At 55.0% G+C, this 23,738-nt stretch overlaps 2 protein-coding genes across 2 annotated transcripts in view; one reads left to right on the top strand and one right to left on the bottom strand.

Moving 5' to 3' along the window:
• LOC119097537 (GTPase-activating protein skywalker) overlaps positions 1–6,431 on the top strand; it is a 7,300-nt gene extending 869 nt beyond the window's left edge. The window contains exons 2-6 of the mRNA XM_037220569.1: positions 6–139; positions 816–924; positions 2,738–2,766; positions 3,285–3,436; positions 3,648–6,431. Coding sequence (XP_037076464.1) covers positions 6–139; positions 816–924; positions 2,738–2,766; positions 3,285–3,436; positions 3,648–3,943 — 720 coding nt within the window. The 3' untranslated portion in view covers positions 3,944–6,431. The remainder of the gene's footprint in view (positions 1–5; positions 140–815; positions 925–2,737; positions 2,767–3,284; positions 3,437–3,647) is intronic.
• Positions 6,432–13,397: 6,966 nt separating this feature from the next.
• ND-30 (NADH:ubiquinone oxidoreductase core subunit S3) lies at positions 13,398–23,483 on the bottom strand. The gene is made up of 7 exons (XM_037220055.1): positions 23,381–23,483; positions 18,142–18,222; positions 17,619–17,740; positions 16,846–16,971; positions 15,975–16,087; positions 14,646–14,778; positions 13,398–14,134 (listed from the first exon to the last, which is right to left on the bottom strand). The coding sequence occupies exons 1-7, from the start codon at positions 23,439–23,441 to the stop codon at positions 13,985–13,987; spliced, it is 786 nt and encodes a 261-aa protein (XP_037075950.1). The 5' UTR covers positions 23,442–23,483; the 3' UTR covers positions 13,398–13,984.
• Positions 23,484–23,738: the final 255 nt, after the last annotated feature.

The raw sequence follows: 23,738 nt of genomic DNA, 5'->3' as shown, positions 1-23,738 counted from the left end.
CGCAGGTCACGCCGGACAAGCTACTGAAGACGCTGTTCAACATCCGCGGCTTCAGCAGGGACTCGCTGAGCTCGTCCTACACCCGAGTCAAGGCCCAGATCAAGGCCGGCGGGGGGCGGCTTAACTTCCCCGAGCGCAGGTCAGCGCTGCCGCCACCGTGTCGGGTCGCACCCGGTCGCATATGTGCGACACCGGAATGTTCGGCTGGCATGTCTGAGTGCTGAGTGCTCTGCTCTCGTGTCAGGGCGCTTTTACCGCCGTGGATTGCCACGCCAGGCCCGTGCGGTGTCTTTTTGTGTGGAGTGCGGGTGGCGCGTGGACGCCGCACGCGGAGGTCACGTTTACGATCCCCACCAGGTTGAACATGTGGACCGTTATGCACTGGGCCCGACATCCCCGCAGGTCGACAGGTGTCGTGCAGCAGTCTTGACCAGCCTTGGGGATTCGGATGTCGTGATGACAGTCCACTGGACAGGTCGCATTGCTGATATCCGTGGCAGCTGCAAACGTCGGAGCTAGACGGGTCGTGTTGCTGATATCCGTGGCAGCTACAAACGTCGGAGCCAGACGGGTCGTTTCGCTGATATCCGTGGCAGCTACAAACGTCGGGGCCAGACGGGTCGTGTTGCTGATAGCCGTGGCAGCTGCAAACGTCGGAGCCAGACGGGTCGTTTTGCTGGTAGCCGTGGCAGCTGCAAACGTCGGAAAACAATCTGTCGATTCCTAGTATTGGTGTCATGCACTGGTTAAAGATCTCGTCTGACACGGTTGCCGTCAATCAGTAGGCATTAACGGTGGCCGCTGGGCTTCGTCAGATCGGTGAAGGCCGTGACGAAGGAGCACTCGCACCCGGGTCTGGGCATGCCCAGCGTGATGTCCCAGGATGAGCTGGCCCGGTCGTCCAGCACCATCGGCGTCAAGGAGGTAAGAGCGGCGCCGGAGACGTGGCCCTCCTTCCGAGGCTCGCTGTTGGCGGGGTGACGCCTGGAAGGGGCGTGTGGTGGTGGTGGCGGTGGTGTTGGTGGTGGTGTTGGTGGTGGTGATGTGGTGGCGGAATCTCTTTGCGTGGTTCTGTATCTAGTCGTCCCCGTGCATCGTTCCATGTATTGCCCGATGCAGTACATCATGACGGTTTCTAGAGCTTCCTTTTATGAAGCTTCCCTCCTATGGGCTTCTTTGGTCTGGCTTGTTCCAACGTGGTGTCGTCTTTCATCTCGATCTCGGTTTTTGTCAGTCCTAGTCGCGCTTTTGCCCTGTTTCGGTCTTGTCTTTCAAATTATCGTGTACTTCTTTTTTCTCATTGTGTCTCATGCCACATTCTGACGTGCATGTTTATTTCCAAGCATTCCGCAAAGTTCCCTCAACTGAAGGACCCAAACTTCGAGCTGATAAATTTCCAGGAAGTGAGTGCCTTGGCATGCCGGCCGCTGCCGCTGTGGGCAATAGTTGTGCTGCACGTGCCACGCCGCTGTGGCTGACTGTATCTAGCCAGACCTGCCCTTCATTGACTGTATCTAGCCAGACCTGCCCTTCAGTGTCGCTGATTTGTAGTACGAAGATCTGCGCTGCTTCCGCGCTGCCGCTCGTTTGCCTGCCCGGGTCTCAAACAGTGTCGATGGCCTGCAATACCTGTCTTTAAGGGAGGGGATGTGTTGCGAGCATAGTTCCGGCATGACCTTCCCGAGCATAATTTGGTGCGGCAATCGTGACCGTTTCGCCGCGATATTGCACTTCGAGCTCCACCGGCTTTTTCGTCGATTTTGCAGCCAAATTTTGTGCAGGGATTTGGCACGTGCCAACCAGCCTCAATGAGCCAGGGTGGCGCCAGGCTGGCCGTTTTGGTGTGTCACCAGCGGCCCCTAGCTGCCATCCGTCACGCAGACGGTGACCGCCGGCCCCGTGGTGCCGCAGTAGCGCTAGCCGCCGTGTTGCGCCCATCCACAGAGGCACGCACCGTCCTCAGCGGGGGCTGGGTAGTGCGTCAGGGCCGGGCTGCTGCTGACGTGTACAGCTGGCGCACGACTAACCGCAATGGCACGGGGCCTGCTGTAGGCGCGTGCTCCAGCTTGACGTGACTGGACGCGGCGCTGCTCAGGGTCGTGCTAATCGCTGGGGCAGGCTGAGCCCGGCCGGTTCGGCGCGCACGTGTGGCTGGTACGCTCAGGTAGCGTCTGCCAGTCACGTGCCACCGCGGAAGGCTGGATGGAAGTGCTGGTGTGTCATCACTGCGCCAGTGACGAGACGGGACGAGGAGACTCTGCGCCAAGCTACGGGATAGTGACGGATTGCGGTATCAAACCACATCGTAAGAAACGTTGGCTGTACTTTCCACACAATGCGGTCTTCACATATGTGGGTGAACTAAAGCAAGGTACATTTCAAAACGTGCTGCGTACCAAATAACTATGAGCTGATTAATGATGTTGAGCTTAACTGTAGCACTCCAGCGACTCACCCTTATGGCAGGGATATTATGAGCATGCACCCTTGGTCGTTGGTCTTACGGATATGTGCATTGCCCTGTTTGGACATTGCGTTCACCGTCGAGTACATGAAGCCCGCCGCTGGCCTGAAGCTCCGCTAGCACGTGCGCGGCTGGTGAGACCTGACCAGGCTGATGCGAGGGCAGCTTCTGAGAGCAGTTGTGACCGATGTCGACTGTCCGCCATGTTGGTGCGCCGGATCGTGACTGTGGCGATGCGTCGTGCCGCTCTCGGTGTGGCCCCCGCTACCGCAGTCATGCATCACCCGCCTGGTGGAGCTGATGTATGTGCTCTAGAGGTCGGGAATGCTTGCCTGTGGATCGCACCTAATGCAGCAGACTACCGCGGCTTGTGGCCCTTGCTTGCCCGGGCCAGACGAAGGTAGTTGTCTACGTTGGCTGTCAGTCGCAGTATTCCTGTGCCCGACATAGCTTACGTGTACCTGCTGAGCTAAAACCTCACATCTGACTGTGACTAGGTGCCTGATTGTGGTGCACAACACGCGGTCGTGGGGCTCCTATGACCACTTAGGCGTCTTTGCATTCCAAGGAAATGGACCCTTCCTCCAGTGTGCAGCAGCTTCCGCTATTGGCACCGAGCACGCCGCAGCGGCCCGTCTGTCGGTGCTTGTGAGGCGGGCTGTCGTGGCGCCGTGTTGCCGGTCGCCCCCCCCCCCCCCTTCCAGCCTGACTGTCGACCGCGCCGCAGCTGCTGCGGCTGTGGGAGAACCTGCCGGCGCGGTTCGCGCTCTACACGCCGCTACTGCTGTACACGTCGGACGAGCACGGCTTCTCGCTCAAGACGTTTCTACCAGAAGGTGGCCACCTTCGAGCCCACTGTGCTGCTGCTGCGCTCGACGGAGGGCGCTGTGTTCGGCGCCTACTGCTCTACCACGTGGAACACGCGCAACCAGATGCAGGAGGACGGCACCCGCTACACGTACTTCGGCACTGGTGAGACAGGCATCTACTTGGACCCTCGACTTTGGCTCTTCCATCAGTCACATGTTCATTAAGTCACCACCCAAAAAGAGAATATGCTCTTCTCAGGTCTCTTCACGCAGGGCCGAGTTGGTCTCGTTCGACGTGAATGTTATCCCACGTTCCGCCCCCCCCCCCCCCCCCCCAGTCCCATGCGTTGACTCATGCGCGCCTCAAACGGCAGGCGAGACGTTCCTGTTCACGCTGCGGCCGCAGCTGAAGGTGTACCCGTGGGTGGGCAAGGTGAAGCAAGAGCAGGACCCGCAGCTGGCCGGCGTCAGCCACAGCCAGCAGTTGTTCATGGCGGCCGACAACACGATGCTGACGATCGGCGGCGGCGGCGGCCAGGCGATCTGGCTCGACGAGAACCTGAGTCGCGGCAAGACAGACGCCTGCGACACGTTCGGCAATCCGCCCCTCACCGCCACCGGCAGCTTCGACGTCGCCTGCATGGAGGCCTTCGGCTTCGCGCCGGCCTGAGGCGTCGCGGGGCGGCGGGGTGAGATCGTCTGTGTCGGCGGAGCGAGATCGTCGGAACCGACGGGGTGAGATCGTCTGTGTCGGCGGAGCGAGATCGTCGGAGCCGACGGGGCGCGATCGTCTGTGTCGGCGGAGCGAGATCGTCGAAGCCGACGGGGCGTGATCGTCTGTGTCGGCGGAGCGAGATCGTCGAAGCCGACAGGGCGCGATCGTCTGTGTCGGCGTCGGCAGCGACTGGCGTGGCGAGTTGACCGCTGGTTGGCGGGCCGGCAGCTGCGCGGCGGGACAGAACCGGCGCTCCGCTTCTCGCCGGGGCGCTCACCCGGCTTGTCCCGGGCAGGGGCCGGCGCAATCAGCTGCTGGGAGAGAGAGAAAGCGCAAACTGGCCCCGGACAGCCACCTGGCTGCAAGGTGATTGCGTTGGGAACGGGGGGAGAACACCAGATTTTGCAGCCTGCAATCACGTGGTGATTTAACACAATCGTGCGATGAGTTGAAGTTGCTGCTAGTTAAGTGGTGGTGAATTTGTTTGACGATTTTTGCACATGCCGTATCGTCAGAAGAAAAAAATCTGCCAATTTAGAACCATCGTCAGATGTAGCTGTCAGAGGTTTTCAATGCACAGTATCGTTTTGAGGCTTGTAGAGCGCGTGCGTGCTTCACAAAAGTCACGTACTAACTGTATCCAAACATTCCAGGCCTCAAAGCATTCGACCTGAGTGTGGACCAAGTGTCGATGAGTGGGCAATAATCGAGTATTACGACTTGCCGCCGTTGAGCAATAAGGGAGTATTGGCCTTTCTTTTGGTCCCTTGTGTCTTGCTGGCTTTGGTCACACTAATAATGTTTGTATATGTGTAACAAGCTGTCGGCGTCTGTTCGCCTCCGTGTCTGGCTGGTGCCATATGTCTGTCCACATCTGGGTCCCGCTGTCGGTGTCTGTCCACGCGTGCCTCGCTGGTGCCATGTGTCTGGCCATGTCTGTGTCCCGCCAGCAGGGTCTGTCCGCACGCGTGTCTCGCTGGTGCCGTGCGTCTGTCCATGTCTGGGTCCCGCCAGCAGCGTCTGTCCTCGTCTGGCTGGCAATGTCGGCACCCCCGTCTGCTCCGTGCTGACAATAGCTGGCCGCATGTCGGGAGCGCGCACGTGCTATGCACTCACCAGGGGGCGGCCCGTGACCGTCTAGGGACAATCACCCATGTCAAGAGACCGCGAGCTGTGATGCAACGAACGGCGCCGGCCGGCCGGCCCGGGGCGGGCGCGCGTGCGCGTGGGGGTGCGAGATTGGTCCGGGCGCCCGCCGAGGCGCCGAGGCTGTGATTCAGGGGCCGCGCGCGGCGGCGGGTGGCGGGCCTTGCGGCGGCGCCCCGGCCCCGGGGCGCCGCCCCGCCTCTTGGCCGCTGGTTCCGATCTCATTGGCCTCACGGGTGGGAGCGAGTGGGACCGACCGGTGACGCGGCGCGCTCTGTCCGGTGTTGTGTGGTCCATGGGCCTCGTGCTGTGGCGTCGTCGGTGTTGTTCTGTGGCCCGTGTCGTCTCCGACAGGGGGTGTGCTGCGCTGTGGCCCGGTGGCCCGCGCTGCTTCCGTGCCGGTCCATGCGAGCTGGTCACCTGGAGGGTGGGTGGGTCATTCACTGCTGCTATCGGCCGCCACACCGGGCAACGTTGATCTGTTGTCTCGTGCCGCTCGTGGTGGGCTTGACTGGTGCCTCACTGCGCGTGTCGAGGCTGGATGCCCGGTGGTTTGTCCGTTGCTTAAGGCTTGCTGCTCCGTGTTTTGTCCGCTGGCTGGATGTTTGGTGTCTTGTAACGTGTCACGTGGTTCGAAAGCCTGACGCTTCGTAGCGTGTTTGCTGCTGTTCCGTGTCTGTCTGTGTAGCAAGACCGGCGAACCCGGGCAGCTTATCTGCTCGCACCGTCGTCACCGAACCTGCAGTGTCGATCGGCTCGTAGTGTATGTGTCGCTGTGCGTGCACCTCGAAACGTACATAGACGTAAGAATCTTGCCTTAGCGTTGGTATTATGTTGCCTGAATTACTAGTGGTGTATTAGCGCTGTGTGTAGCGCTAATGGGCATCCACGGATTGTGTCAAGCAGATATACGCTGTTTTATATCATGGGCAGCGTTGTCGAGCTTACAGACAAGGCAACGCTTGCTGTCGCGGCCAGGCAGGCCTGCCGGGGTGTGCTGGGCCGGATTGATCAAATGCTTGGCTTTCCTCGTACTGACCCGGGGTGATCTGTTTAACTCTGTTTAATGCTCCTCGTTTGACATATTAAGTGCCATCATTTGTGTACTAACGTCACCATCCGCGAATTACTGCCGGTTGCATTACACACTGGATTTCGGTCGTGCGTTTACGTACCTTGGCGTTGTTTTCGTGCTTGTGCCAAACAATGGCTCAATTCCGTTGCGCCTGTATGACTCGTGCATTGTGCTGTTATGTTCAAAGTGCTAGTCCGACGTCGATGGAATAAATACTCAACGACAGCGGACTATCAGTGCACGTCAGCGCCAGCACATTTGAAGCCCACACACACTGTTTGCGTATTGCCGTTTATGATTTGCCGTCCCGGGTGGCGCGTCAGACGGCTAAGCCAAGTGCCACCGGATCATTTGGCGGCGGTTTGCTGTGCCTCAATGGTTTCGGGCGCGCCGAGGACAATCGCCATGCTGCGCCCACATGATTTGGCATCGAAGCAGGAGAGCGGTGGCAATAGTCGTGTGCGAGGTGGCGGACTGGGGGTGTGGTGATTTGGTGTTCGGGGGTACGTCGGCATGGGGGCCGTTTTGCGCCCACTCGACGACGGTGATCTACGCCTGCGACGACGCGATAAGTGCGTTGTCAACTAATAACAGGCGGTATCACTAGCACACACACTGAGGGGTTAGTGAAAATAATGTCAAAGTCAATGTGTGCTAAAAATGCGAGTATGTCTCCAAGTTCACCACATGGGTCTCGACTGAGTAACCGATGGAGGGGCGCTGGAGGAAACAGTCGTCCCCTTTCCGTCTCAAGGCGCCGGCATGAGACGAGGACATGTTCTACAGACAACCGGTCCCCCGCATCTTTCACACCGTGGCACATCCTTACGCGTTAAGTAAAACGAGTGTGTTGCGTGTGTATGACCCAACCGAAGCCCATGCAGGGTGACTTCCTGGAAGCGGCTTCGGCGATGGGAAGATTCCCAGTTACCCAGTTGGGGCTTAATTTCCCTGAAAGCGTGACGATGTTGGTCGAACTTGTTCTGCGACGCATTGCGGACGTATTTGGAAATGACCAACTTCAGATCTCGAGCGGGTACAAAAATTGGTATCGGTCTTCTCTCACACGCCGCAGCTTTCGCCGCGGCGTCGGCTTTCTCATTTCCTATTACCCCTTTGTGGCTTGGGATCCACATAAATGTGATACGGCAGGAAGTGTTGCCTAGCCATTCCAGTTGCTCCCAAATGGAGCGCGTCAGAAATGAGTGGTCGCGCGACATCGCCGTCGGGTCTAATGATAAAAGTGCACCAAGTGAGTCGGTCGAAATGACTACATCCCTTTCAGAACGGTAACGTACTGAAGCGCTGCTAAAATAGCAAACAGTTCTGAGGAAAAACTGACATGTGGTGCGGGAGGCAGAAACCTGCGGTGTGATCACCGCAAACAAATGCGTAACTCGTTCCTGTCGAGCTGTTGGACCCATCAGTAAATATCTGTAATTAGTTCACATATTGTGAGATCCGTTCCAACGAATAGCTGAGGAACTCTCGTGGTAAGTGCCATTTTTATGACGCTGGCGAAGTTCCAAACCATACTTAGGCCCAGACGTCTACACGGCGCTGGGCCCGAAGGGCGTGCGGGGCAATGTCATCCAGCGTATTATCCGCCTTGTCCAGCCAGTCCCGGACGCGCAGACGTATCGGCCGCGCTGACGTGGGCCGCCCCCTCAAGAAAGAACGAATTAACCTCAGAGAAAGGATTAGCTCAAAGGTCGGCTTATCCGGAAATTGTGAAACCTTTGCGGCGTAATTCGAATTAAGTCGTCTCCTAGGAGGCAAAGGCGATTCATTCGCTTCCACCAGCAAGTTTCTTGTTCGGGTCGTAGGAAACGCCCCAGTGGTTATACGAACACACGTATGGTTGAGTGTGTCCAAAGCCTGCTTCGACGATGTAGGAGCACTGTCGTAGACATAATCGATGCACAATCGATGACCGATCGAATTAAAGCTCTATACAAGTTCAACAGGGTGCATCTATCGGCTCCAAAGGTCATACGACACATTACTTACATGAGGTTCATGCGCTTTAGACACTTGATCTTAATCATCTTGTAGTGTTGCTTAAACGTGAGCCGACGGTGAAACGTGAGGCCTAGGAAACAGATTTCGTTGCAAACTGGAATAGCGGCATTATAGAGTCGCAACCCCGAGTCTCTACAGCCTCTAATCCGTGAGCAGAACTGCATGCACTTAGTCTTGGTGGTCGGAAATTTGAAGTCATTCTCTAAGCTCCACTCAGTTAGTTGAATCAGGCATAACTGAAGCTGCCTCCCTGCCGACGTTGTAAATGCTGCCCACCAGGTGGCAAAGTCGTCTACAAACAGCGACCTGCTGATGGCAGGTGGCAGACAGCCGGCTATATCATTGATCATCAGCGCAAACAGGGCTACGCTAGGGACGCTCCCTTGGAGAACACCGTTCTCTTGTTCGTAGCGATCAGATAGCATGCCACCACTCGGACGCGGAAAAATCGACGCCGTAAAAAGTTTTCAGTGAAGAGTGTCATGTGACTTCGGAGTCCACACTCGTGTACTTTGCTTAGAACGTCGTGGCACAAGGCGGTATCATAACCCCGCTCAATGTTAAAGGAGACTGCTATTGTGTGACGTCTTTGTTTAAAAGAATGTCGTATAGTTGTGTCTAAAATGATTAGGTGGTCAGCAGTGCGTCGGTTCCTCCGAAACCCGCATTGCACTTTGGAAAGACGGCCGTGAGTTTCAAGATACCACATGGGGCGATCATTCACTATCCTTTCTAGCACTTTGCATAGAACTGAAGTCAGCGAAATTGGGCGGTAGTGCAGTGGGTCGGAACCATTCTTTCGGGCTTCTGTATCGGGACTATAATGGCCTCCCGCCATGACTCCGGGAAGTCATCATGCAACCATATGTAGCTGAATAGTTCAATTAAAGCATGGAGGAACTCCTTCTTTAGGTGATTTAACACATCATTGTGCACTTTATCCAATCCAGGTGACTTAGCTCTCTTACGAGCAGTGCAGAGCTCCATGGCAGTGAATGGCTGGTTGTACTCATAAATCCCTGAGCCAGGAATTATGAAATTGATTGCCGTCTTCTCACTTTGTTACTTGTAACGAATCAAGCGTGGGTCGTCTGTTCCATGTCGACACGTTTCTGCAAATGCGGGATCTATTTTGTTGCAAACTTCCTGCGTGTTCAATACCGTGGCTCCCGCCAATTTCAACACGGGAACTGTAGTAGAAACGCTCCTACTGGAAATGCGACTAGCTCGCTGCCATACTGCACTGAGTGGGGTGTGACGATTTAAGCCATTCACATTTTCCCTCCATGATGCACACTTTGCCTCCCGTATTTTGCGTTTCGCCAATGCTCTGGCCTTTTTAAAAGCGATGAGGTTGTTGGCCGTTGCAGAACGCTCAAAAACCTTGAACGCCCGCTTCCGCTCAAGAACTGCCGCCTCGCAGTCCTCTGACCACCAGGGGACAGGGATCCTGCGCGGCTCCGGTGATGTCAAGGGAGTGCAAGACATTGCAGTGTCGGCAGTTGTGGGTGTCTCTTGTTGTGTAAGACACGTTGCATTGTCGTCCTCGGTCGGCTGCATTCTAATATGACGCTCGTCGGTAAACCTTTACCATTTAGCACGTCGAAGGTTCCAGCAGGAAGGCCTCTTCCTGATGAATGTCCGGCATTTATCCCAAGCCAGATTGGAAAATGGTCACTCCAACACGTTGTGTTCTCAAAGACCCAAGACAACCGACATAAAAGGGACGAGCAGCAGATAGAAAGATCTATCGCTGAAGTGGTGCTGGACGGCAGATATATATGGGTATGCCGGCCGGTGTCAACAACACAAATATTTTTGTATTCAGCAAACGCTCAAGATGTCGATCTCGGCGGCTTGTGTGACTGCAGCCCCACGAAGGGCCATGGGAGTTGAAGTCACCTAGCAACAAGAACGGCGATAGAAGCTGATCGAAGATGGACTGTAATATCAAATCCGGTACTTCCTCAGCGGGAGCGAGGCAGATAGAACAGACAGTCAGCCTCAACGACCCAAGGTCGACGACGACAGCAACAGCTTGAAGATCAGTGTTAAGACTTACAGGAGAACACGGTATACTGTGATGAACTAAAACCGCCACCCCACTATGGGCGATCGTGTCAGTTCTCACGTCCTTCCGAAAGATGCTGTAACATTTGATCTTAAGGTGAGTGTCATTAGATACCTTTGTTTCCTTTAAGCATGCCACAACCGGTTTACGATTAGATAAGTGTGTGTGTGCAGGTCCGACATGTTCGCCCTCAAGCCACGCATGGTCCATTGTAAAAACGTCAGTGGCATGCTAGATATGCTTGTATGTGGGGTGTACGGTTAAGATTCATCGGTATAACTTACATCTCCTTTAAACGTTCACCTGGGATTTCGCACTAAACAAATCTACCTGGCGACGCTCTACTTCAGTGCAGCTAAGCCGGACCCCTGGCCGAGCTTTGGGACTTCCACCCTGCGTAGGCGACGTCGGCCAAAAAGGGGCACGCTTTGTTGCACGACCTGCCGCCGTGAACAGCGGGGTAGGCAGACCTGAAACCCCGTCTCCAAATAGAGGAATAGGAGGCGGACCCATTGACCCTCCCGGCGAGTGGGGCGGAGTCGACAGCGGGAGCCGGCCTCCGGTCCGCGGTGCAGACGCCGACCTGGCGGCGCGCCCTGCAGGTCCAGGGTCCAGAGAACCCGGACGAACAACAGTTTCAGAAGGGAGGCTCCGGGAGGGAGCGACGACCGGGGGATGCCGAATGGACACGGGATGCCGACTTGTCCGGCTCCCGTGAGCCGGGAGGACCGGCGCTCCCGGCAGGGCTACTAGCTGGGGAGCCAGAGGGGGTCAGCTCTCGTAGCGTCCCTGTGCCAGCGACGACAGATCCTGTCGTAGCTGGTATGGATGGAGGGGGAGATGGAGCCCGGGAGGGCATGTCTCCAGCACGGGCTGGGTTGGGGTGCGATGATGGGGGCGAAGTCCACGGCCTCGCTGGACCGCGGTCCATAACCCGTTCCCGGGTCGCACCCCAGTCCCGGGCTCTCTGGCAGCTCCACCAGGGGGTTCCATTTCCATAGGTTGAGCTTCTCTAGCGGCGCCACCACCGCAGGTGGATCCTTTTTTGGAGGATCCGACTTCCGGGGCGACGGGACAGCGGAGTCAGTTGATACAAGTGTGCCTAGAATCAGCTGTACAAACTTGCCTACAGTCATGTCTTTGAAATTATCAAATCCACTCAGTTTCAGTACCCCGTTGGCTGAGGGTGTTACTTGGGATAAATTTCTTGCCGGTTTAGTATGGGTGTCTTTGTATGTTCTTGTGGTGGTCGCATCGTTGTGTCGGCGTTGGGCCTCCCGAAACGAGACTTCTTCCTTCACTTTGATGTTCAGGACAGCTTTCTCTGACAAGAAGGACTTACAGCTACGATATGACGCCCCATAACCCTGACTACAGTTGACGCATTTCACGGTTTCTGATTTACACTCAGAGTGTTGGTGACCTATTTCGGCACACCTTTCGCATCTAACCTCTTTCCAGCACTTGTCCGTGAAGTGACCATACGTCTGGCATCGGTAGCACCGGACTGGGTCAGGTACATAGACCCAACAGGGGCCGACTGATATCTAGCGCGGACCCTATCTGGCATTCTCGCAGAGCAAAACGTCAGAATAATCGAATCAGTATCGGTCAGCTCTCCTCTCTCTCCTCTTGATACGTCTCATCGCCGTTACCCCTTCCTCATACAAGCCCTCGGCAACATCCTCATCACTCACACCGCGAAGGTCCAGGCAAGTAATCGCACCCTTGGAGTAGTTCTTAGAGCGATAAGGGTGCACCGATACGGGCACCCTAACTTCTCCCTGTCCTCGTCCTTTGTAGACTAGTGTGGTCGTCTTGAGCATGCGCTGGATCTCGCGTTCTTCTGTTAAATACACTTATTCGCCTTCATCCGTATACGAAAAGACATCCTTGGGTGTCCCGATCTTGGAAAATGCTTGTTGGCGCTGAATGGGTTCAGTCGAAGCGGTACTGTTTTTCCTTGGTCATCTACCTTGGCGGATCTTACAACCAGAAACTGGGGCAGTGGCAAAGGACGACGGTCTGGGCTTGGGGGTTGGTTGATGATATAGAGTCCATAAGTATGTGCTTATATTTGGCGCGCTGATTCCCCGCCCACCATGGAGCCCAACACGGGGACGGTCCACTTTCAAGAGAGGAGCCGCCAGTGCTACCAACACGCTATACGCAGACCAGTGTGCCAAAAGAGTTGCCGTGAGAGCCGCCGGGCACGGGTCTGCGGGCGCCAGTGCCTCGGTTCGCAGGGGCTAACCAGACACCTTGGTAACAAACTGAGGTACGACCCCTTAATGGTGTCAGGAGGCAGACACTGTACCAGGCAGCCCCCCCCCCCCCCCCCCCCTCTACACCCATCACATGGCCTGCTTGCCTTCAAGCCAGTGTCACAAAAACACGACGTCTGACCAGCCGATTTCCTCGTGTGGAGACTTCACGAGGCATCCGCAGGATTACAAATTCGTGCCAAAGCCACGTGTTGGTAATCTGCCCCGACTGACCCGCAGGGCAACTCCGTCAGTGACCAGGATCCCTTCATCGCTACCTGCGGATCCAACGGGGTACGGCGAGACCCAGATAAGATTAAAAAGCTGGGGCCGAGGAGTTGCTAATCCCTACTCTGAACGAGTCAGAGCCCTTGTGAGAGGCACGTTTCGTCTGGCCCCTTCCCCTTGGCCGGAAGGAGCGCTTTACAAGCCTCCCCAACCGCCCGCAGGATCATTGGGGCACACAAGCTTCCCACCACGAAAAGGTGGTGCCTTACGGGGGGAGGCGGCGGACCGGTACTCCGTTCGCTTCGGGCCTTAGGCTCCCGCCCCCACCCCCTGAAATCCAATAGCACGAACTAAACGTCCAATATAAGAGTCCACAGCGGGCTGAGCGTGTGTATTTGATTTTGCAGCCGCTGGAGCAAGCGTTTCCAAAACGCTTTAAAGTACATGAAGATAAAAACAGATGGGGTAATAAGACTACCCCGCACTTCTAGCTGAGCGCAGCGCACGTTAGGTCAGCGGAAACAATGTTCCAAGCACCCAATGCGGTGCCGTTTCGTGTCTAATGGATCTCGGAACTCTCCCAAATATCAATGCACTGTCGGATCAAGATTCATCCAGTTTATTACCCGGGCACTTCTCGTCACTGTTAGTGTGATGAGCAGGCATATATCGCTCAAGCCAGCGGTTCGTGGATCAATTATGATGCACGTCTTTCGGTCGGTTGGCTGATTTTATGAAGGACGGTTCTACTTGTCCAACAACTGTTGCCCAAGATTGTGACAGACTACGTAAGTTGCAAAAACTATATTAGCACGGTCTATAACCCCGCTATTTCGAAAAGGAGACCAGCTGCTATTAAGTGAACGTCGGTCCTTTGAGATAAATCGCGGAGATAATATGCCTAATACTGCGTTTGCCGTAGTCCGATGGAAGCAAGGCGACAAACCCTCCCACATCGCAGAAATCAAGACCTGATAAGTGCATTCGTTGAACCTTTCCACTCGCTGCGACGGAGCTAGACTCGTCCACCAAGGGTCATCACTGTATTTACACCACCAAGCACTACACCGCTCCTCACACAAGGAGACCGGGCCGGCGGCCGAGACCGCGTGCTGCGGACGGCGGCCACGGCTGGCCGGCTACCGACGCCCCCAGTCGCCCCAGGCTACGACAGGCGGCCATGGCGGCCGCTACTTGTCGAGCGGCACCTCCTCGGCGGCGGGCTTCAGCCGGTGCGCCGGGAACTGCTCCCAAGGCGACTCGAGGTCGAACTTGCGGAACTCCTGCGCCAGCTCCACGGGCTCCACCACCACGCGCTTGGCCTCATCGTCGTAGCGAACCTGGGGACGTCATGTATCGGCAGTGAGCTCGGCAGGGGTGAAGACGGCAGCGGAGGGAAGGGTTCGTCGGGCCATTGCGTCGTGCATGGGTTTCTTTGATAACGACTAGCTGAGGCGCTCTTATTGCAGCTTGCAGCAACTTGCTTAGTGTTTGTTGCGGTGAATGAATGAATGTTAATAAATGTGGATGCGTGTATGCGAATGAACGAATGCGAGTAAATGACAGAGTGAGTGAACTGACACGGATGAAAGTGAATAAATAAATGCAAATAAGTGTGGATGAACTAATATTCATTCATGCAATGTCAATGTAGATGGGTGAGTGTGAATGAATGAATGAAAGTTAACGTATCAATACAGAGTGAGTGTGAGTGAATGAAAGCAAATAAATCAATGCAAATAAGTGAGAGTGAGTTTATGTAAATGAATGAATGTCATGAGTGCCTGTTTTCATGCCGCAATACCACAGAGGCGCCGCGCGTCTGTCGCTGCGGCAGCGGCGGCGTGTTACCTCCACGTATCCAGAGAGCGGGAAATCCTTCCTAAAGGGGTGGCCCTCGAAGCCGTAGTCGGTGAGGATGCGCCGCAGGTCCGGGTGGTTGGAGAAGAACACGCCGTACATGTCCCAAACCTCGCGCTCGTACCTGAAACACAGCCGGCAGGGTGACGGTCCGCACAGCAACGGCGCTCAGCGCGGCTAAGGGGCGCTCCAGCAGCCACGCTGGTCAGCTCCGCTCCGCGGTTGCCGGCACCGGGCAGGGCGGTGCCGGCAACCGCGGACAGCCGCCACCACACGGCGGCACCTGACCACGGTCCGTACCAGAGGGTTGCGGTGGTCTGACGGGAGGGCCAGGAGGCGAGACGGACCGATCAGGCGGCGGATGTGACGCGTGGCGGCGCCGGGCGGCCGTGTAGTACGGCAGGCCGGGCGGCGGGCGCAGGACGTGACCCCAAGTGGTGCATGGATCCGGACAGCCGTACACCGGGTTGTGGTTGCTGCACCATCCATCGGGCCGCAGAACGACAGACCGCCCGGTGACTGATGACTGCACTACCACCGACGGGCACCAGTGGCAGCGCCAGACGTCAGCCCCGGCCGCAGCGCGACAGGTGTCACGAGGCGGTGGCGTCGGTGTCAGACCGTCAGCCCCGGCCGCCAGCGCGACGGATGTCACGAGGCGGTGGCGTCGGTGTCAGACGTCAGCCCCGGCCGCAGCGCGACAGGTGTCACGAGGCGGTGGCGTCGGTGTCAGACGTCAGCCCCGGACGCAGTGCGACAGGTGTCACGAGGCGGGTGGCGTCGGTGTCAGACGTCAGCCCCGGACGCAGTGCGACAGGTGTCACGAGGCGGTGGCGTCGGTGGACGTCAGCCCCGGACGCAGTGCGACAGGGTCAGGCGGTGGCGGCGCCAGACGTCAGCCGCCGCCGCAGTGCGACAGGTGTCACGAGGCGGTGGCGTCGGTGTCAGACGTCAGCCCCGCCGCAGCGCGACAGGTGTCACGAGCGTGGCGTCGGGTCAGACGTCAGCCCCGGACGCAGTGCGACAGGTGTCACGAGGCGGGTGGCGTCGGTGTCAGACGAAGTCGCAGCGCGGCCCGGGTGTCAGACGTCAGCCCCGGACGCAAGCGCGACAGGTGTCCACGGGCGTGGCGTCGGGTCAGACGTACAGCCCCGGCCGCAGTGCGACAGATGTTCACAAGGATGGTGGCGTCGGTGTCAGACGTCAGCCCCGGACGCGCAGTGCGACAGATGTCACAAGGCGGTGGCGTCGGTGCCAGACGTCAGCCCCGGACGCAGTGCGACAGGTGTCACGAGGCAGTAACGACGGCGTGACACGCACCAGTTGGCCGCCTTGAACACCTCGTTGGCCGACTCGATGGGCGTCAGCTCGTCCGTGTATGTCTTGACGCGGATCCGGGAGTTGAAGCGCAGCGACAGCAGGTTGTAGATGACCTGCGGCGATCGCCACGGTATGTGATGAGGTGGCGAGAGCCTGCCATCCAGTACCCAGCGTTACGACACGACTGGCGGGGTGTTCCGACAAATCAAGGTCATCTCTACGTCTGCCACCTGGTATCTGCTATATGGCCGGCGCATCACAGCACTGACCCATTTAGATTGTCAGATATAAGCAGTATGGGGCCATAAACGCCGTAGCTTTAACGTAACCCGAATCATGCAATACTCAGATGCAGTGGAAGATATTCCCAAGGAAACATTTTTACAATGCAGGAAATATAACACTTGGTATCATTTCGCTCCTCACGCACACCAAAAAATCGATCAAATCTGGACCAACGTCTGAACATCGTTCATGACACAAACTGCACTTGAAATCCTCGCCAAGCGTCATAACGAACACTCCCTTCCACGAACAGCACTGCCAGGTACAGCAGGAGGCCGTCGTGCCGCGCCGTACAGCACCGCGGGGTACAACAGGAGGCCGTCGTGCCGCGCCGTACAGCACCGCAGGGTACAACAGGAGGCCGTCGTGCCGCGCCGTACTGCACCGCCAGGTACAGCAGGAGGCCGTCGTGCCGCGCCGTACTGCACCGCAGGGTACAACAGGAGGCCGTCGTGCCGCTCCGTACAGCACCGCCAGGTACAGCAGGAGGCCGTCGTGCCGCGCCGTACGGCGCCGCCAGGTACAACAGGGGGCCGTCGTGCCGCGCCCTGCGGCTCGCCAGTGATCCGGGACGCCGACCACCCACCTCGAATCGGTAGTGTCGCGACGGCACGTCCATGCCGCAGATGTCAGCCAGGTTGACGAACTGCGCATTGTGGTGGTCCTTGAGGAACTGCAGGACGGGCACCACGCCCTCGGGGGCGATCAGTACCTGAGGAACGGGGGTGGGAGGTCGTGCGGTGTCAACCGGAGCGTGGGGACATACAGGGCTCCACTAGAGTCGGCCACCTGAGGAACGGGGGTGGGAGGTCGTGCGGTGTCAACCGGAGCATGGGAGCAGACAGGGCTCCGCTGGAGTCGGCGCACCTGAGGAACGGGGGTGGGAGGTCGTGCAGTGTCAACCGGAGCATGGGGACAGACAGGGCTCCGCTGGAGTCGGCCGCTGGTAAGCTTAAGTCACCACTGGAGCAAGCTGGTCACATTCTCGTCACCACATCACACAAATGCATTTATTGCAATTGCTAAAATGACCATAACCACACTCAGCCTTTTCACTGGCACTGCCCCCAGATCGAATGTCTCATAACATATTTTGGGGAATCAAGAACGAGTGTTCGACACTCATTCTTACCGACGGAACGAGTGTTCACTGTTGCTTTTATATCAGCACCAATTATCAAAGCTAGTGGTCCGAAATCTCCGATTCAGGGAACCCCAAGCTCATGTATGACGCTCAAAAGCCATTTCAACACGTATCGTTATGTTTCACATGCAATAACAATAATAACAAGGGAAATAAAGACAGCCGTAGTATGCCGACGCAGGCATGCTTACAGGAACGGGGCATGTATTTCTCACCTCGAGCTCATTCCCCGACGTGATCTGGACCCGCTGTACATACTTGGGCAAGCACTCGGCCACGTACTTCCCGAAATCGGAGAGCGTTCGCTTCTGAGCAGGGTCCACCTTCAGAGCAGTGGCTGAAAACGTGAGATCCAGGTGAGGACACCAGGCAATGGTAATGACTTGCACGTCTTACGGATTTGATCGGCCAGACAATAACACATACAGGACAAAAATCAACCATTCTTGGGACATAAGCTGCTTTGGCAGGCATCTTGCGCACCTGAAGCCGAACAATTTCAACACATTTCCACAAAAATCGGAATAATGTGTTCACTGGATCTCACTTCGCAAATATGTGTACATGAATGACAGTGCATTGTACCGTTTAGTGACCAGCAGGTTGCAATGCATTTTCATTTAACGGCCGTGAAACGCCAGTAATCACAACACAATACAGGAGAGGTTCACAAAATGGTTAAAAAAGCAAAAGGTAACCATTTCTCACTATACCGGCATCAACACTCAACATACTTACGGCCTACAGCCTGCGTTGTGGTAGTTTTTGATCTTGCATTGGAGCGTAGAAGTGCACCTGTGGCTCTGTGAACTTTGAGGGCTGAAAGAAAGGAGCACAGATGTTGAACAGAGCTCTTTGGCCACTGGCCGCGTCACGCCGCCTGTGTTGCATCAGCTGGTTGAGACAAGCTGATCAGCTGAGCAGAGGCACATTCTCTGGTGCAGTCATGGCCACCCAACCCCAGAGCCGCACGCGATCTCTCGCTGTGCAGACGTCTCAAAGCACCTGTCATCGGTTCAGTACCTTCCTGTCCGTTGCGACTCAAGTGCCGCCATATGCTGACCTTACATTCACTCCAACCAGGAGTCTGACTTCTGACACGCAGGTCATGGGTGTAAAAACGAGCCCCGGGCCTGAAGGGACAATGGATCCTAAACATATGGCTAATCCGAGGAAATCCTGCAGCTAAATGAAATTACTGACCAGTGACATAAGAAAAACAACACGAGGCATTAGCATGTGATGGGGGGGGGGGGGATTTCTTTGTCAAACCGCAAACGGTATATATATATATATATATATATATATATATATATATATATATATATATATATATATCATATCATATCAAGTAACTACAGGATGGCTGCCAGTTCCTTGAGCTTGGAAATCAATCAGATGAAACTCCGCCGAGAGGGAGTCCTTCGGCGTCAGCGCGTGTGATAGAGCACCTCGCTTCCTCCAATGGTGGATAACAACGCTGTCCCAGCGTGAAAGGGGCTTCAATTGATGACAACCGGAGTCTCCAGGCCCAACCAAGTGTATTACAACGACCTTCATGATGGACCTGAAGAAAACTGAACGTGAAAAAGGCGGACGTCCGGTTAATCGCGAATGCACTGTACTATCAAAAGCTCCCACATTGGTCAGCATCCAGCACAACAGAGTGATGTCTTTTGCAACCCACATCGACGCCACGAGCGTGAGGATGACGAAAATGCGCAACTGCCTGACCGTGCTAGCGGGTCAGAGCTACAGAGGCAGAGCTACGACGCGCACTGCATCCAGCGGACCTCGCACACACCAGGTCAGCCTTCAATACAAGACGGCCATCGACTTCAGCCACGCGGCAGCATAGCGGCGCGCGAGGGAAGCGATGCTGGGCAACGGAAATCAGCAACGTTGACAACCAGACGCAGCCGGCTTACAGAGAACCTCCGGCACCAGATGCAAGCTTGCACTCGCTCTTCGTTCGAGTAGGAAGATGGTAGCGATCGAGCACGCGAGAATGACCCGACTCCTTGAAGACCCAACCCAGCAGCTGCTGCGGCTCTCCAAGATCTAAGGATACGGTACTGAGCTTGTGAGGCTGGGGGCCGAATACGCTCAAGCGCTAGCACGGTAAATGAACCAATCCAAACCACACCCAGATGATGGCACAACCTTGCATCATTAACTCTGCCTCAACCTGGTGGGCAAGAGGATCTCTCATTGAGCCAGACAGAGGTGCCTCCAACTGGAGCTCCTGGCTCCCCCCTGAGTGAGCACATTTTTGGCCGAAATGCACCAGCTTTCTACCCAAACCATGACTACACCATATGGCTAACCAGATCAGTCAAAACCAAGAGTGCATGAGAAGGTGGAGCCCTGATCAGCCTGCACTGTGAAAGATGCCCCTTAGCATATCTGGTCCCCATGGGAGTTGCATGCAGCACATGAGGGCTGAGCTGTGCAGCAAATGCATGCAGCGCATGAGGGCTGAGCTGACGGTCAGAGGGTCAGACAGAAATCACCGGGTTCCCCAAACTAAAGCTCTCCTTTTCAGGAAATGCTGCTGTGAACAAACTGCCTGTCTACCAGCTTCTGACAAGTGGTCCAACTGTGGTACTCGCCCAGTAGGCACAGAGTTTACCCCACACATGACACAGGTGGAGGGAGCCAGGTCAGCACGTCTGGAATGAAATGAAAGAAGATCACAGACATCTGCAGCTGGGAGAGGGCTGCTGTGTGCCTCAAGGCTAGATGGGCGCCTGAATCCTGCAGTTTGCCATGCAAATCAGCAACCTACTGCCAGCTATGAAGACTTGACAAAATGGGAACAGACGACCTTGCCCAACTAAGAGCTGGCTACTACACGTTGGAGGATACAAACTCACACCACATCACGCTGACAGTGGGCTCACCCTGAAGGGAGCGCAGTGAGGACAACACGGAATGTCTTTGTCTGGGTGGTCAGGCACATAACTCAAATACTACCAGCTGATCTCCCCAGCTGCTTTGTGACATATGGAGGAGAACAATGGCTGCCAGAAATGGAGATTTCCACCTGTTGTAACAATTACCAATCCACATTTAAAGGAGCTTAAACCAACACAAGCTTTCTTATGGAACATCACAAAATCGTCCCTCAACTGCCTGGAGCTTGTCAGCAAGCTTCCCTGGTAGCTTTATACCCCAGAGACAAGAAACAAAAAAGTCTGATTTTTACTTTGATTAATGGTGTTGGTCTGCCTAACCAGCTGTTGTCACGTTTAGCTCGTTAGTTCTGGTGTTAAACACCTTCCAAAAAAAATTCAAAAGTTAAGCACTATTATCAGCTTTCCAATAAAAAAGTCAATTAAGGAAATACTGCGCGTGAACACCCTACAAAACGGAGGACGGTTACACACTGGGCTTATACACTCTCCAAAATAGAGGACGGCCACGCACCGGGCTTACACACCGTCCAAAACAGAGGACGGCTACGCACCGGGCTCATACACCCTCCTAAATGGAGGACGGCTACGCACTAGGCTTATACGCCCTCCAAAATGGAGGATGGCTACGCACCGGCCTTATACGCCCTCCAAATTTTTTTCAGATGGCTGTACGCGCCAAGAATACGCAGACTGCCAGTCTCGGAGTGAGGCGAGTGCAAACGTGCACAATCCCGTGCGAAAACTAGGCTCAATGCGTTATATGCATGAGACGATCACGAAATCTATCAAACCGCTCTGAGCCAATTCTTCTCTGATGCGGTAGGCCCCGGTTCGAACCCCGATGGCGGCCGCTATTGAGTAGGTGGCTTCATGGCCTATTGGCGTGGCATGATGATGCTAACTCTCTTTACTCTTAGGCGGAATAAATTCTAACTTGGGCTTTTTATATCGGACAGAAGCGTAGTTTCTGATGCCTAGGAAAGGGAGCCCACACTCTACAGAGATGTTGCGGATCCCGTGAATGTTGACCGTAAATCCAAATCAGGCGGCAACTTGTAAAAACGCAGGCAGTGCTCTTTCGTCTCAGAATGTTCAAACATGAGTCAGAATCAACTAGTGAAACGTCAGGTGCACACTACCTTTCCAATCAATCACTTGAAGACCATTCGGTCCCAGCGCGAGGTATCTACAGGCTACCATCCTGGCAACATGTAAGGGGTTCGCCCGGAGGCCCTCACAGATGTTCATCCTACACTGGTGCCCTCCCTGGCGTGGAAGGCCCCCTGGCCGCTTCCGGCCGGGGCATTTGGCCCGGAATAGACACAAGAGCCCTTATTAGTGCAACAAGGTCCCTGATCACCGTAGGTGGTCTTATAACTGGTACAGAGACTCATGTTTGGCCGACGGGCCCTTTGCTGAAATGGGGTGAAGGGCCCCGCAAGGGCTCCAGGTCACCCCTGGCCGACTTGGGACTCCTCCCATCACAGGACCCCTGTTGGACACTCTGGGGGCCTGACCGTCAAAAGACCACTCATTGTTGTAAGAACTCCGACCAATGCAAATCACGGGCCTCAGCCTCGTTCCCGCTAGAAAAATGCGGGACCACAGGGCTAAGAACAACACGGAGTCGACTATTCTGACTGTTTGGTGTAGTGGACTCCCACCGAAATAGGGGACCGCATTGTCCCAGGGGTCCACAATCGGTGAAAGCGGCATATTGGCTGACATTTGGTGTCACAGCCATGCGAGCCAAGATGATCTGCAGCCTTTTGACGCCCAAGGCCATTTAGCCTTTCCATTGGGCAATTGATTGTCAGTCTTGAAGGGTACATCAACCCCTCTTTGGGCACCCTCAAACACCCCTTGACCAACTTGGGGGCCCTTGTCAACACCGGACCTCCAGTTAGGCGCTGTGTACCCCTAGCTGACACAGGGGCCCCTCATTGCCTCAGTGTGCATCGACCAATGTAAATTGCAGGTCCTGGCCTTGTCCCTACTTGCAAAAAAGGCCCTGACTGGCATTGAGCTGACTGTTCAATATTGGTAGAGCCCAAATAAAATAGAGGCCCTCATTGTCTCAGAGGGTCCAACTGGTGCAACAGGCCCTCTGACTGGTATTTGAAGGTCTGATTTGCCCCCCCCCCCCCCTTAATGATCTCTAGCCGGCCCTTCAGGTCCCATATAGGATTTACAATGTTCACATCTGAGGTTTCTTTGAGGTTACCTTAATGACACTTCAGGCCTAGAATCAGACACTTTCTCCCTGCAACAGTTCCTGCAACAGGAGGAGGGGTAAAAAAGTGGAAAATAATAAAAGTATCCTCCCAGAACCTACACAAACAAGCAAGTTTCCCCTTGAATTTTGTCCACTTTCCCCTCAAGGAGTCCAAATAAGGGAGAGAGAGTTTCCTTGAGGACATGAAAAACTGTGCCACTGTCAAGCTCTGAGGAGTTGAGCATTTTTCTTTTTAGATAGGTGTGACATGACCATTACTTACATCACCATTCAAATGTCACAGGATGAAAGCATCCATATCAATCATGTTCCTGATCAGGGACTCCAATGCCACCTGCCTGCCAGGACTAGAAACCCCATTACCAGGTGAGAGCCTCATGCATTAACCACCTGGCCACAGCACCTCTATTTCAGTAAGTAAATTTGTCAACCTGGGGATTTTTGGTGAGTGTATCCAGTGTTTGAAATTTGTTTTTGGCTCTTAGGAAGAAAACAAAAATTATAAATTCATGGCTTATAGTGAGAACAAAATAACCCAGGCAAATAACCATTATATTCACAACTGGCAATTAACAACATTCCTTTTTCATGTCTTTTTACCTATTTTTTCTCCTCATAAAAGTGGAGAACAGATAAATCCCAGCCCATCCAGCAGTAACATGCCGCTAAGACATTTTTAGGTATCATGCAATATACGCATCCCAACCGCTTGCACCAAAGGCTGACTGCGACAAAACCAACGCACCTAGAAAATACAAACGCTTATACACAGCATGTTTTTATCAACCTCATGCCACGACGCTGGACAAATAATAGCACTAACCTCGTCTAGAAGCCAAATTTGCAAGCGTGGTGCAAGCGATAACGCGAAAAGGTAATGACATTCTTGCAAGTGAAGGCCGACAACACAACTGCAGGCACCCGTCAAGGTGTATACTAAACCAGCTTTGTGATTAAACGGCAGCCAGATTATGCATTTTGAAAGAAATGACGTCTAAATAACGAAAATATTACATTTAGCAGAGACTGTATCACCTATTGCAGCGTGTGGCGATACATTTCATTCAAGTATTGCAATCTATATCATAATGCTACCTGAAAGCACCATGGTCTAAATCTGGAGAGAAGCTTGGAAGGTGAAGCTATCATGCTGCCCCAATGCATTACGGTCATAATCCGTA

This window comes from Pollicipes pollicipes, unplaced genomic scaffold (genome assembly GCF_011947565.3).
Source record: "Pollicipes pollicipes isolate AB1234 unplaced genomic scaffold, Ppol_2.1 Scaffold_4295;HRSCAF=5057_pilon_pilon_pilon, whole genome shotgun sequence".
NCBI classification, from domain to species: Eukaryota; Metazoa; Arthropoda; class Thecostraca; order Pollicipedomorpha; family Pollicipedidae; genus Pollicipes; species Pollicipes pollicipes.
Note: the sequence above shows the minus strand (reverse complement) of the source record. Positions and strands in the feature narration are given on the sequence as shown.

What these genes read in the sequence shown, in the direction of transcription:
- ND-30 (XM_037220055.1), bottom strand. Translation starts at nt 23,441, where the DNA reads ATGTCATTACCTTTTCGCGTTATCGCTTGCACCACGCTTGCAAATTTG. An exon ending in CGCGACACTACCGATTCGAG is followed by an intron (nt 16,088 to 16,845) that starts GTGGGTGGTCGG and finishes CGATCGCCGCAG; the next exon opens with GTCATCTACAACCTGCTGTC. An exon ending in CGCTCTCTGGATACGTGGAG is followed by an intron (nt 14,135 to 14,645) that starts GTAACACGCCGC and finishes TGACGTCCCCAG; the next exon opens with GTTCGCTACGACGATGAGGC.